This window comes from Nerophis ophidion, linkage group LG09 (assembly GCF_033978795.1).
Source record: "Nerophis ophidion isolate RoL-2023_Sa linkage group LG09, RoL_Noph_v1.0, whole genome shotgun sequence".
In the NCBI taxonomy this organism is placed as follows: Eukaryota; Metazoa; Chordata; class Actinopteri; order Syngnathiformes; family Syngnathidae; genus Nerophis; species Nerophis ophidion.
Genome location: NC_084619.1, coordinates 32110252 through 32125580, shown reverse-complemented (window position 1 = coordinate 32125580; position 15329 = coordinate 32110252). Strand labels below are relative to the sequence as shown.

The following is a 15329-nucleotide window of genomic DNA, read 5'->3' as shown; positions in this document are numbered from 1 at the left end:
AATTAATAGTCCCCCATTGTGGCATATATACAAATATTAGATAAATAAAAATATTTTTTAAAACAGACAAGAGAGGAAAGAAAACATATTTGAAAATATAGTTTCCATCATTGACTGACATGTGTGGACTGGTTGTATGTGTATGAAAAGAGATTGATCTTGACACTTCATTAACTATGTGATGTTCTCTCAACAGATGAGACATTACCTTCTTCAAAGACTTTTAGAATTTGTTTGTGTGAAGATCAATATCTCTCTTTTCATACACATACAACCAGTCCACAGATGTCAGTCAATGATGGAAATGATATTTTCAAATATGTTTTCTTTCCTCACTTGTCTGTTTTAAAAAAATATTTTTATTTATTTAATATTTGTATATGTAAATATTGAATGTATGCCACAATGGGGGACTATTAATTTTCTTTCCTCTATCTACTTTAAGTTTACACCAGAGTCTACCCAAACCCACTTATCTATGCGTACTTCATATCAGGACCACATGATTAGCATATGGGCCTGATTGTTGATGTTATGATTGCAATTACTATTTTAGTAGAATAATGAATGACACGTTATCACTACAATTAAGTAATATGGTTTTAATATTACTATACAAAAAGTATTTAGGTTTCTGCAAACAACTCAAACTATGAAGAATTAGACATCAGCCCAGATCAGTATAGATGGCAGAGTTAAAAATATGTATTTAAAAAAACAACAAAAAAGCTAGCTCCATACATTAGGCAAATTAAATCTGAGAGATAATAGTGTAAGACTTACTTGTTCAGCCATGATAGCCCCATGAAAACGTGATTTCCTTTCTTTTTAATCCCAGGGAACTGTAATGGACCTTTCATCATAGATGTGAATAAACCCTCCATGTTTCTCCATCTTACCTCGGACTGCTGGTTCCAATCATTTTATTGATGTCAATGGTACATGTACTATTTAAATATACACATACATACAATACTCTGACATTTATAACAAATCGAAAGGAGGAAAGAAAATTAATAGTCCCACTTTGTGGCATACATTCAATATTTACGTATACAAATATTAAATAAATAAAAATATTTTTAAACAGACAAGTGAGGAAAGAAAACATATTTGAAAATGTCATTTCCATCATTGACTGACATCTGTGGACTGGTTGTATGTGTATGAAAATATAGATATCTTAAAACTTCATTAATTATGTGATGTTCTCTCAACAGATGAGACATTACCTTCTTCAAAGACTTTTAGATAAAATTCAATTGGCATTTTCCACAACTCCACTAAATTTGGACTTTTTAGAATGTGTTTGTCGACAAGAGCTGTATCATCTTGATACATATTGACGATGACCCGCCCTGCTATACTTCTGATTGGCCCTGAGCGATTTTCGCCTGACCAATCAGAAAAGAGGGGCCGTGTAAGAATAACCGCCCACAAAGTGCCAAAACGAAGACGGCGAGCGCGATCAGAGACACCTCGCGCACGCAAAAAGGCGCCGCGCGTGTGCACAAAGGCACCACACGTGCGCAAAAGGGTGTCGCGCGCGCGCACGAAGTGGAGAATCAGCGCGCGATAACAGTTTTTATGCGCTTGGATTTTTGGCACTAATGTGACGCCATAGTTATTACGTAAAAAGGACACACAATTTCCTCAGGCGGGCTAATAATTATGACTTCGGTAATTTTTGGTTTACGTGAACTAACTGTTCCTGTGTGCAAATAAAACCAGGGTGTTTGGAAAAGCTGTGCGAAAAATGCATTGCTCTCTTTAACAACACTTGGGAAATACCTCATGGGAGGGCTAACAATTATGTCCTCAACTATATATTTAAAGTAAAGTTTTTGTTGTGCAATAAATTATCATGTTTTAAGTACATTTATAATCATGTTATTAATTGAGACTACAATATCACTCAAAAATAATCAGGATTATTATTTTTGCCATAATCGTCCATCCCTACTTGCCAGTGTAGTGAGAGGTACAACTGTCACCTATGGCCTCACACAGTAGACCCAGTTCGTCAGCATTTGCTTACTTTCCTTTTCTGTTCTTAATCTCCAGCCATTCTTGGATAGACAATGATATTTCGTGCAAGGGACCTTGAAATAGTCTTTATGCCCTAAACACATTACGTTTGCTAGTGCACACACACTGAATTACCCATCAGCCACTGGGCGACTAGAATATTGTCTTCAAAGAGCAAGACGCTGCAACCTGAGATGAAACCAGGCCTCCAGACAATGTTATCTGCTGGAAGCCTGGCTGGTAAAAAGGTTCATTTATATTCATAGGGAACGAAGCTGTGCTGTCACTCACTTCAGTACTACAAGCAGAAAGTTCAGCTCACTTCCTTGGACCCAGTAAATAACCCGCCATGTGTGATATTCGCACTTTTCAGGGATATCAACACTTTGCTATTTCAAGTGTCAATCATAAATTGTCGGACTACTAATTAGTTTGGAGGTGTGGCAAAGATGAACTGCTTAGCAGATAAAACTGCGTGCATGGCAGAGCACTATATGCTACTAAATATTTATAACAGGTCAGCAATAAGGTTCTCACCTAAAATGGGAATGCTTGAACTGTTTTTCCTACAATAGAGTCAAGGATTTTTTCATAGTTAAAGATCTTTGAGTTTACCATTGTACCGCATCCAAAAAGAAAAGTGTCAGAGGTATGGTAGTGTTTTATGAGTTTGAGAGTGGGAGTGAAACTGGGTCAAGGGAGGAGCTGATGAAGCAGCTCATCAAAGGCTGAGAGGAGTGTACTGCTGCTGCTGGACAGTCAATAAATCGTGACAGGATGTTGCTCTCTGCAGCACTGCAAAAAAAATTGTTTATGTTTGTTAAAGGCTCCAGCACCTAACTCTTGAAGCCGTCATTTATTAGCAGTGAAGACAAAATGCATACAATTGTTAACTGGTAGAGCACTGACTAAAAATAAGATACATAATCAATATGACCTTTGACCCTAACCAAGCTCAAATAAGTGTAAAGATCATCATTAATTTGTGATTTTAAGTTACAATCAAATTACTTACTAGTTCAGATGCAATCTTTTAATATTTCTGGAGTTTACTGACATACAACAACAATACAATAATGCCTTGAAATTAGGGTTGTATTATAAATTATGTAAATCTGACAGATGATAGATTGTAATATCGCAATAAGCATACTGATGACAGATTCTAGCTATGTCCCAAATTTGACTACAACAAGCGAACAGAAGCATTCTCAGCACAATGTAGCGTCCTCGCTAGCTGCTAATGTCCTTCCACACACAGTGCAGCTGCTAAATCACTAATCCTTATTTCAATGGGTGGCAAAATAAGTTTCTTACAAGTTATATTATCACTCGAGGAAAATCATGGCTTAACACGCACACGCATAGCTAATTGCTAAGTCGCAGATCAGTGCAAATATTGACAGTATTGAGACCAATGGTTGTATCAGTATGTGGTCGATGAGACAGTGCTTGGATACATAATACCACTAAAATATTTTTTTGTTATTTTACAATGTCAAGAAATAAGAGCCAATTGTATGCTTTTGTATGTAATAAGTAAAATTTGTAAAAATGATTAATACATTTTTGAAAAATATAATTAAATTATCTGATACTGCTCTCCTATAACTAGTCAGTATTAGATCGATACCCAAACTTGTAGCATCACTAAAACCGATGTTAAGAATAAGCGCTTCATTACATTTTACCAAAAGTATAGTTAGAAACATGTTACATCAGAAAATAACCAAATATTACCAGGTAGATTAATAATTAGTTGTGAAAAAAAAGAATACAACTGGAAATTACGCAATGTGATACCACAGCCAAATTAGGAGTCATTGTAATCCATTTTGAAATGGTTCTATTACCATTCATATGCCAACTAGTATATTGTGAAATATATTATTACAGGAAACTACAATATACAGGGTGATTAAAAAAGACTAGGCCAAAATTATCACTCGATATTTTAAAAATAAAACACAATAGAAAACCTAGCTTGAACACGTGTTGTACATACATAAATACATCCATCCATTTTCTACTGCTTGTCCCTTTCGGGGTTGCAGGGGTGCTGGAGCCTATCTTTGTTGCATTCAGGCGGTAGGCGGCGTACACCTTGGATCAGTCCATTACTTTGAGTATCTATTCCATTTTTTACAAGTGCTCAATATGGCCATCACTGGCAGCACGGACAACATTAAGACGATTTGAGAATTCCTCCCAAACGCGCCCCAGGATGTTGCGATCCACTGCGTTGATTGATGCTGTTATCCGATCTTTCATGTTATCGAGGTATTCTAGGACTCTTTCCTTTACACTAGCAGCTATAGTCTCTATAAACTGTTTAACCCACCGTCAAATGCTCTCACGACGGGGTGGATTAATGCCAAATTCTGTTCTAAAATCACGCTGCACCGTGAAAAAAGCATTTGTTTTCGCAAACTTAAACACAAAAATAAACACACGATCTTCCTACAATTGAACCACGCCGAAAGGATTACATGACCACGATGGTGAAATTACAACACAATAAAACTTGGATAACTCCTCTATTAAATGACCAGTGATTCAGTCTATTACAATGCTTTAGAACTGAATATATGCGTGTTGATTTTGGCGTATTATCTTTGAATCACCCTGTATATTGCGATGTAGATTTTAGGGCATATTGCCCATCTCATTTTGAATAAAATTTGATTTTTGGCTGAAGTTTTAATGTTACTCAGCTCATATGCACAGACTTTAGAAGACTTCAGTAAGTCTTCTAAAGACTTCTTCTTCTCAGTCACAGCTTTTTTGTATTTATTTCATTATTTTAATAGACAAATGGTGCACAAGTGGTGGTAGTTTGGTGCTAGTATTCCATTGTGACATCACTCCCATCAGCACCTGCTGAAAAGCCAAAGCGGGCGTATCAACTTGGCTCATGGGACACCATGTCCTCGGTTGCTCCTCTTTTGCAGTCGCTCTGCCCAACACACATAAAACACAACAGCCGAATGGTGCCAAGCTACCAACTGAAGCGTTCTACTTACTCGCCCTAGACTCCCCCTTATTTAATCATCTTAATTACAAAATCAGCTGTCAGTGGACATAATGAAATGCTTTGCTCTCTGTGGCGTTAACGGATCATTATGGAGTGACCCATTTCCCTGTGATAATGCAGAGAGCGGAAGGCATTCCTACTCCGTCATCAAAATAATGCACACAAATGCAGTCAAGCATTGTAAGGTCAATCCACGACTACATTTAAAAAAACAGGTGTAGTAAATCAGCGCTTTGGAAAAGACTAATATTAAAAATGATGTTCTCTTTTTAATGTTCTTAGTCCTCAGGTCCTGTTTGTCTAGTACTTCACATCGGTCATGTACTCAGCTGTGTAAAGTACTGATCGATTTAGTTCTGTAAACAGCTTCCTAAAGGTCAATAATTTCAGAGTATCTCCTTTGGAACCTGAAACGGTTTAATTGGTCTCCTCTGCCTTTCCCCAAATGTTCAGTGTATCATTAGTTGATAGTGCGCAAATAATAAATTACATGTAGCCATTCATACTGGAACTACCTTCAGGTCTTACAGTGTATGTTTGTGCGTTATGATGTTAAATTTTCCATGGTCTTGAACACACCGTGTTGGCGTAGAATGCGGAAGTGTTGTGTCTCCGGGAATTAAACACGGACACAGACCTATGTGGGCACATAGGAATGACGAGTTGTGGAATCAAGCATGTTCTTAGCATAAGATTGGTAATAAACGCTAAAAAGACTGTCAGATGTTGTGTGTCTTCTTCTGGCCACTACAATACATTGAAATACTTTATTTGTTTTCATGCAAAAAAAACGCTGGATAGTCGAACCTCGGATTAAGGAGGAACAGTGTGGTTTTCGTCCTGGTCGTGGAACTGTGGACCAGCTCTATACTCTGGGCAGGATTCTTGAGGGTGCATGGGAGTTTGCCCAACCAGTCTACATGTGCTTTGTGGACTTGGAAAAGGCATTCGACCGTGTCCCTTGGGAAGTCCTTTGGGGAGTGCTCAGAGAGTATCGGGTATTGGACTGTCTTGTTGTGGCGGTCCGCTCCCTGTACGATCAGTGTCAGAGCTTGGTCTGCATTGCCGGTAGTAAGTCGAACACATTTCCTGTGAGGGTTGGACTCCGCCAAGGCTGTCATTTGTCACCGATTCTGTTCATAATTTTTATGGACAGAATTTCTAGGCGCAGTCAAGGCGTTGAGGGGTTCCGGTTTGGTGGCCGTGGGATCAGGTCTCTGCTTTTGGCAGATGATGTGGTCCTGATGGCTTCATCTGGCTGGGATCTTCAGCTCTCACTGGATCGGTTCGCAGCCGAGTGTGAAGCGACCGGAATAAGAATCAGCACCTCCAAGTCCGAGTCCATGGTTTTCTGCCGGAAAAGGGTGGAGTGCCATCTCCGGTTTGGGGAGGAGACCCTGCCCCAAGTGGAGGAGTTCAAGTACCTAGGAGTCTTGTTCACGAGTGGGGGAAGAGTGGATCGTGAGATCGACAGGCGGATCGGTGCGGCGTCTTCAGTAATGCGGACTTTGTACAGATCCGTTGTGGTGAAGGAGGAGCTGAGCGGGAAGGCAAAGTTCTCAATTTACCGGTCGATCTACGTTCCCATCCTCACCTATGGTCATGAGCTTTGGGTCATGACAGAAAGGAATAGATCACGGGTACAAGCGGCCGAAATTAGTTTCTTCCGCCGGGTGGCGGGGCCCTCCCTTAGAGATAGGGTCAGAAGCTATGTCATCTGGGAGGAACTTAAAGTATAGCCGCTGCTCCTCCACATCGAGAGGAGCCAGATGAGGTGGTTTGAACATCTGGTCAGGATGCCACCCGAACGCCTCCCGAGGGAGGTGTTTAGGGCATGTCCAACCGGTAGGAGGCCACGGGGAAGACCCAGGACACGTTGGGAAGACTATGTCTCCCGGCTGGCCTGGGAATGCCTCGGGATCCCCCGGGAGGAGCTAGACGAAGTGGCTGTGGAGAGGGAAGTCTGGGCTTCCCTGCTTAGGCTGCTGCCCCCAGGACCCGACCTCAGATAAGCGGAAGAAGATGGATGGATGGATGTAAAAAAAAAAAAAAATACACTTTTTTTTTTTTAATGTGTGGCGGCTAATATTTCCCCTTGGCGCACCTCATGTCCACAAAATGCTCCCATTTGAGATGAGAATTTGAGTGACCTCGTTCTTTGCTTTAGTTTGTGACAACAATGCATTTGTGTTTATCCGCCACAAATTTAAGAATGTTTGGGAAGCGCTGGAAAAGTTCAAAAATTAACACGTATTGTTGTTGCAGGTCCCGTGGTCTACGTACTGGACCTGGCAGACCGACTCGTCTCCAAGGCCGGACCCTTTGCCGCGGCCGGTATTATGGTGGGCTCCATCTACTGGACCGCCGTCACATACGGCGCCGTCACCGTCATGCAGGTGTGACAGTATGAAAACATGTCACGTTTATTTACACATGCCTGCAGCTTCATTTAGTCCTGTCCTGTCTGCAGGTGGTGGGCCACAAGGAGGGTCTGGATGTTATGGAGCGGGCAGACCCTCTCTTCCTGCTCATCGGCCTGCCCACCATCCCCGTCATGTTGATCCTGGGGAAGATGATACGCTGGGAGGATTACGTCCTGCGCCTTTGGAGGAAGTACTCCAACAAACTGCAGATCCTCAACAGCATCTTTCCAGGTCCGCTTGCTTTCTCCTTTGCTTTGATTTTGAAAATCACAGTGCCAATCAGGGGTGCTTGCAGGTTTGTCATGTTTGCTTCTGCTAAAATGCTTTTTGGGACTTGTGAGCTGGTAGAAACAATAGAATATAAATCAAAGCAATGATTCAACCCGCCAGACAGCATTTTGGTTTGGAATATTTTGGGCTATGCCAGGACTTCTTTAACTTTTTGATCTCGGGACCCAACTTTTTTATTACAGATGGACAATTACTCTTGACTTATTTCATATTTAATACTTACATCTAACCTACTTAGGTTAACCGGATACACTTTGTCAAATAAAACAAAAGCATGTGTTAATCACAAAGATTTTTGTATAGTCTTAGTTCAGGCTGATTACAAAAATAAATATTAATCCTATATAGGTTGATTGTCAAAACTAAATTGGCCCTAGTTTGTGAATGTGAGTGTCAATGTTGTCTGTCTATCTGTGTTGGCCCTGCGATGAGGTGGCGACTTGTCCAGGGAGTACCCCACTTTCCGCCCGTGTGCAGCTGAGATAGGCGCCAGCAATGAAAATGGATGGATGGATGGATGGATGGATGGTTGGATACTTAAAGGTGCCATATGTAATAATGTGGCCAGAAATGGTACTACAATCCCGGCCAAAATTCTGTAGTCCCCTCCCACTCTTCGTGACTGAGGTTTTATTAATTTATTTGCACAATATAAACACTACAAAAGGTAACATTGTTAAAAAAGGTTTCTCTTGTTCATGCCTCTTGCAAGATGGTTTACTAAGTAATTATGCCACATTTTACCGATGTCGATTAGCCAAATGTATTTGTAAAGTTACGAAGCAATATTTTTGTCAGGAGTCGGGACAGATTGTTGGCATTACCCTGAAATGTCTAGTTTGACCGGAAAGACCACCATCAAATTAATTATATTTACTAATGTATTATATATCGCATAGGCCTACTTTGATGGCAAGCCAAGGCCAACAGTAAAATTACCGCCACATTTCGTTCAGCATAACTCCATGTTGCATCCAACATGACACACATCCTTCTCTTGCATGTATGCACATCACCATCTTTCAGTGCTGTGTGCAATTCTATGAGCCAACCCACGTTACGCATATACCCTACTACCATGTCAATACACAAAGTTGAAATACCACTCCATATGTACCTGATGCGCATACAGTACCAGAAACAGCAATCAGCCGTGCTAATGTTGGAACGCATTTTGTCCGCGCATCAGCATATTGAGAACGAAATCGGCACTGACACTACCCATATCCACATAGGTTTTATTTGTCTAAAATATATTTTGCCCTATCATTTGGATGATACATTGACATACATGCTAACGGGCATATATTTCTCCCGTTAGCCTGTATTTTGTTGTGTCATTGACCGGGCTAGCATGCTATAGCCTGTATTTTGTTGTGTCATTGACCGGGCTAGCAGGCTATAAGCTTTACACTAGGAGCTGAGCTTCACACTAAGCATTTGTTGCAGGAACATACAAGCTGTGTCAGACAACGTCATAGACTCAATTGGACAATATAGTTTACATACGAAATGTCCATTTCCATTTATTTCAAGTAATAACAAAATGTAAATGCCTGACTTACCTGTGAAGGAGGAAATTAGCAAGTTTGGCATCAGATGAAAAAAATCTTCTCAGCCTTTTATCGTCTCCATCTTTCAAATGCATCCCCAATATAAATGCTCGTTTTGTTCCTGGCTTTGTCATGAATAAGTTGAGAATCGTAACGACACCTTTTAGATTCACCAAGGTCTGACATGTTTATTAACTTTACTGGTGTCAGTACCCAAACGAAAGTGGCGGTGCATAACTGGCAACCTAGATTTGACACAATCACTGACTTTTTAATTGGTCACACAGTGGAGGGCGGGACATCAAAATGAAAACAAGATTTCGGGGCTGTAAATCTAATTTTGAAATGATCATATCCCAGCTAAACTACTGTTATCAGTTATAAGGGTGTTCGAAAAGAACATGATTTATTAATGCCTTTTGAAATAGGCCTTTTAATGATGACTTGACATGAATTAAAACAACAACAAACAACTGAAGAAATCATTATTTACATACAATCACACAGTGCTAAAAATAAATTTTAACTTAATAACAAATAATGATGTTTGCCTAAATACAGCTTCTCCACTTTACTCATAACTTCTGTATGACTTCAGCTCTAGATTTCCTTCTCTTTGTTTGATATTGTCATTACTGCCACAAGTGGTGGAAGCGTGTATTAAAATTGAGTACCACCAAGTGGTACACGGATGGGAAAGACATATTTTTTGGTGGCCCTCCAGGCCCAACAATAAAATACTCTATGGTTAAGAAACACTAAGCTATGGCACATAATAAATTACAAAAGCTGCTAATTATATATTTTTAAAATATGTTTTTAACTTTTCAGTCTGTGCTTACAAGCATCAACACTAAGTGGGACAAACCAAGTGTCTTTTTTTAACTTTTGGTCGGCACCAAAGTACAAGTGTGGATGTCCGTCTTGTTCAACTAAAAGACCGATGGAATCATGTTTTATGACATCCTTTTTTTAACATTGTATTCCATTAGCAAGTGTCTAATAAACTAAAATATGCAATTATGGTAGGAATTGCACGTGAATGCGGCATGTGTGCAAGGAAAAGAAGTGCTTGAATGTCTAGGGTGAGTGGATGTGGATGTTGGATCGGTTCCAATATGGTGACAAATGTGGCAGTTGTGCAAGTTTGAAAATTGGCCAATTCATTTTCAATGGGAAACATTTTCTGGAAAACCTAGAATTCCTGCTAATGTGGGATATTTGGAAAGTTGAAAGTTTGATAGCTAATGTTTCCTGGCTGAGCTGAACGTTTTGATAACTGAAAGGTTGTGATCGGATGACAACTTTGTGCCGTGAAAGTTTATGAAAAGTACAACGGAATTAAAAGAATAATAATGATAATGATTTTTAGTTGTAAACGTGTGAATGCTTGGGTATTCACACAACAACACAGGCCATCTCAGGCTAAAGTATTGATGCAATTCCCAGTCTGTCAACCAAATATGCTAAACAAATATTACAAAGCAAATTGCTGCTGTCATTGTGTGAAGTATACATAACTCTGAGTATGTGGCACACTCACTACCTGTATTGACCTAGCACTGATACTATGTTTTATTGTTGTCATACCCCATCTGTTGGATAAAAAAGCACCACATTTGACCAGCAGATAAAATATCATATTTTCTTTATTTTTTTTTAGTTTTTATGAATAGCTGCACAGAAAAGAATATGAACTGCGCCACTCTGGTCAATGAGCTAAATAGTAAACTATAAAATATTTACATTTGTAGCAATCTTCTCTTCCAACTTCATTTGGTGTTGAGTTGTCTCTCGTGAACGAAAGTAAAATATGAAAACAATCATAGTTTGACGCTTCACAGCCCAATAACACAACAGCTGTATCGGTCACATCGTTTTTGTTCTCAGCGATACACACATGGAGGGACACGGTATCACTCCTTGTGTTTCAGAAGGAAACAATGCTTCAGTATCGATCGACCCTATTCAAGTAATATGTTTGTATTATACAGGTTTAATGAGGTTGAGATATACGTTTGTAGTTCCACGGTACGACATCCTCACAGTTCGCACATACCTCCTCAGTAATAAGGTCACGTTTTGGTTAATTTTGTATACAGGACAGTAACAACTGTTACAATGTTATGTGTATGCTGTGGTACCTCAATGAAGTGGACTTTGTAATACACATATTTGCATGATTAGGTTGGACTTTCTCATGTTTGCCTATCACTACAATTTCAGGGACTATTTTTTTGTCAAAATAATCTCTGTATATGTGATTACCGTATTTTCCGGACCATAGAGCGCACCAGCATATAAACCACACCCACTAAATTTTAGAAGAACATTTATTTTTCCCATTTATTAGCCAAACCAGACTATAAACCACTATAAGATATATGTTGTGAAGAGTTATGTATGCAGAAAGAAAAAAAAAAGAAATATTTACATACCTTAATTGTTTCCAAATGGTACCTGTAACACAGCAGTACAATGCCTGATCAAACAAAACAAAAGTCATCATCTTAGACTCAAGAGCTGGGAAAGCTAGACCTCCAATCAGCTAATTTGACTCAATAAGTCCATGGTGACATTTTGGTAAATTTACAAAACAATACAAAAAAAAATGCCATTGTAGGTTAATAATGCAGACACTTCTAAATGTGTTAGCATATTGAGCTTATGTAACGAAATTTCGTTCTTATCTGTGCTGTAAAGTTCAAATTTGAATGACAATAAAAAGGAAGTCTAAGTCATATTAGTTAATGTTAACAGCACTAGCTTGATTACATTACGATAGCACGTACAAATGTGCATGAAAACATTCCTGACAGTTGTCACAAAAGGGACGGTTTAGTAAGTATTAATTTTTTTTAGTAATATTGTAAAGCTTATAAACTCTGCCTGGAGTGATGAATGAAGAATCCTTTTGAGCAGAAATGTTATGGTTGACTAGAAGACGGATTGTACTTCCGGTTTAAAGCACAAAACAGAAGGACATACTGTAGAACCGTGTGTCAAACACAAGGCCCACGGACCAAATGTGGCCTGCCTCATCATTTTATGTCTTAAAAAATGTCTGTGCTGCTATAAGTGGTGTGTTGACTGTTAAACTACGTTTCCCATAATGCATGGTGATTGTGTCACCTGGGAAGTGACGGCATCCCACCACTAGATTGCGGTGTATCATTGTATATGCATCATGCAAGGAGGCAAATTGTGATTAAAATATCCACAAATGCTCCCAAAATGTCCAGGAATAAAGACATATTTCATGCTAACATCACAATAAGTTTCCTGCTCATTTCCCCCCTGGTGTCGTCTCCGCAGGGATTGGCTGCCCAGTCCCTCGCATCCCAGCCGAAGCCAGCCCACTGGCCGATCATGTGTCGGCCACTCGGATCCTGTGCGGCGCGCTGGTATTCCCCACCATCGCCACCATCGTGGGGAAGCTCATGTTCAGCAGCGTCAACTCCAATCTGCAGAGGACCATCCTGGTGGGTTGTGTCTCTCTCTCTCACACACACACACACACACACACACACACACACACACACACACACACACACACACACACACACACACACACACACACACACACACGCACACATGTTATCATTTGGAATGGGGACCAAGTTTTTGATCATCACTTGTGGGGACCACCCTTTCTACAGGTTGTGGAGACATAAAAAGAAAGAGGTAAAATGTTCACTGCCCAGTTAGCTCATGGACGTCTTTAAATCTTTGGATTGATGAAGTAATGTGCCGATCATTCTTACTGGGGGCCCTGGGGAAAAAGAGTTCATATGGTTCATGGGGACCACATTTGAATAATTGTGCATAATTCACACAAATTGTACGTTCTACTGAGGACCATTTAAAAATGAAAAAAAATTTAAAAAAGTATGACATGATCCTCAGAATACAGCACTACAGCTGTCCTCTTATAGGAAGTTTCACCACTTAAATGTTAAAAGAAATCCTGCATCTTCTGTGACATTACTGAAAACTGCTGTTTAGCAGGAATGAATTTGTCTGCAACCCCAACTACCATTTATAGAAGGATGGAACATTCTGAATGTGAATCATACTTTAAGGCAGTGGTTCATAACTAGGGTTCGATCGAACCCGAGGGCATACTTGCCAACCTTGAGACCTCCGATTTCAAGAGGTGGGGGGCGTGGTTTGGGGGCAGGGGGCGTGGTTAAGAGGAGAGTACATTTACAGTGAATTCACCAACTCGAGTATTTCATATATATTTCATATACATATATATGTATATGTATGAAATACTTTCAGTGAATTGTAGCTATAAATATTTATTTTATTATAAATATAAATAAAATAAATAGTTGAATTTCAGACGGCACCTATCAAATACACAGTAATAAAAACACAGTTGTTCTACTAACTGTACTGTGCTTCCTGGTTCCAAAAAAACCCAACAACAACACTTACCTTTCACTATTTGAGTAACGTCACTTTCGAGTTTCCAGCAGATGGCGCCAGTATGTGCTTTGCCCTGCCGTCTCTCGCTGTCAGCTCTGTTCGTTTTTGTGTTGTTTGCGTCTATTTTCGTCTCTGTCAGCTCACTGCTTGTGTATGACAGCCAAACACTGTTGGATCTTTGCCCCTCTCCCACTGATATGATCAACTTCGACGTTGGTTTTTCGACATCCCAGTCAGCTTTTTCAACTGGCAGGATTACTGCCTTCCTTTCCCGCCTCGTGGCTCCTCTCCTCCGCCACCTGCGGGCTGTGTGTCGGGCCCCACCTGGATTAGCTGCGCCCTTGGACGTGCTGGCCCCCGCCAGGTTCGGTCTTGTGAACGCAAGATCTTTGACAAACAAAATGTTTATCCTGAAGGATTTCTTCACTTCCCGCGGACTTGACTTCCTCTGTGTGACGGAAACATGGCTGAGAGCCGGTGAGTCCACCCCTCGTAATGAACTTCCGCCTCCGGAGTGGTCCTACTTTAAATCTCCCCGGTCGTCCGGTCGAAAAGGAGGAGGATTAGCAGTTGTTTTTAAAAATGACTTTGAATGCTTCGAAGTATGCATGTTTGAGCTGGAGGGGGCGTGGCCTCCAGCTCCAGCTGAATTTCGGGAGAACATTTCTCCCGGGAGGTTTTCGGGGAGGTGCTGAATTTCGGGAGTCTCCCGGAAAATCCGGAAGGGTTGGCAAGTATGGGTTCGGCGGAGTCTCCACTGTGGAGGTCAAGACACACCCAACTCATTATAAATAAAAACTTCTCCCTATCGGCGTATTATGGATACCCACAAACAATTTTCCCTCTAATTTTCCTTATGATTTGCAGGTGTGTAATTTGTTGTTAGTTCATGCACTGTGTTTGTGTTGTTTTTTCTGAACAAGGTGATGTTCATGCACGGTTAATTTTGTGCACCAGTAAAAAAACATACCTTTATCTTGAATTTGAAAAAAAAAAGTTTTATTTTTCACTAAAGAAGGTTTCGGTGAAGGCGCATATGAAACTTGTGGTTTTGGTACCTCCAAAAAGGTTAAGAACCACTACTTTAAGGTAATAATGTTTTATAATCATGCAAGGGCGTCACTAGACCTAATACTGTACTGGGGCACACCTGGGGCACAAATAATTCATGTGAGCGTGCAAAGCGCGCAAGCAAAAACATTTTTAGCACTTATTTTTCATAAAAAATACGTAAATAGTGCTTTAAACTATGAAATCATATCAGATTATGTTGTATGGATCTTTGATTAACCACCTGAAATTAACTAATGCATTTGACCTACTTGTGCACTTTTTTTACTCCAGACTTCTAAACTGCTACTGGTAAAAGCAAAAAGGAAGAGCAATGAATCTTTTTGAAATATATATTGCAGTCATCATCTGCAAATTTAACATCTACAAAAGTAAAACAAAAAATAAATCATCCTTACATCTCTGGGTTCTTTTATATTATTTAATTTCCATTTATGGCAATGTGGCTAATCCTATTTCAGATACACAAAACTATAAAATATACACAAAACAATA

At 39.9% G+C, this 15329-nt stretch overlaps 1 protein-coding gene across 1 annotated transcript in view; it reads left to right on the top strand.

Annotated features, from left to right (window-relative positions):
• Nucleotides 1-15329, top strand: part of marchf5 (membrane-associated ring finger (C3HC4) 5) — a 51087-nt gene that overhangs the window by 31047 nt on the left and 4711 nt on the right. The window contains exons 3-5 of the mRNA XM_061910849.1: nucleotides 7328-7458; nucleotides 7533-7716; nucleotides 12645-12811. Coding sequence (XP_061766833.1) covers nucleotides 7328-7458; nucleotides 7533-7716; nucleotides 12645-12811 — 482 coding nt within the window. The remainder of the gene's footprint in view (nucleotides 1-7327; nucleotides 7459-7532; nucleotides 7717-12644; nucleotides 12812-15329) is intronic.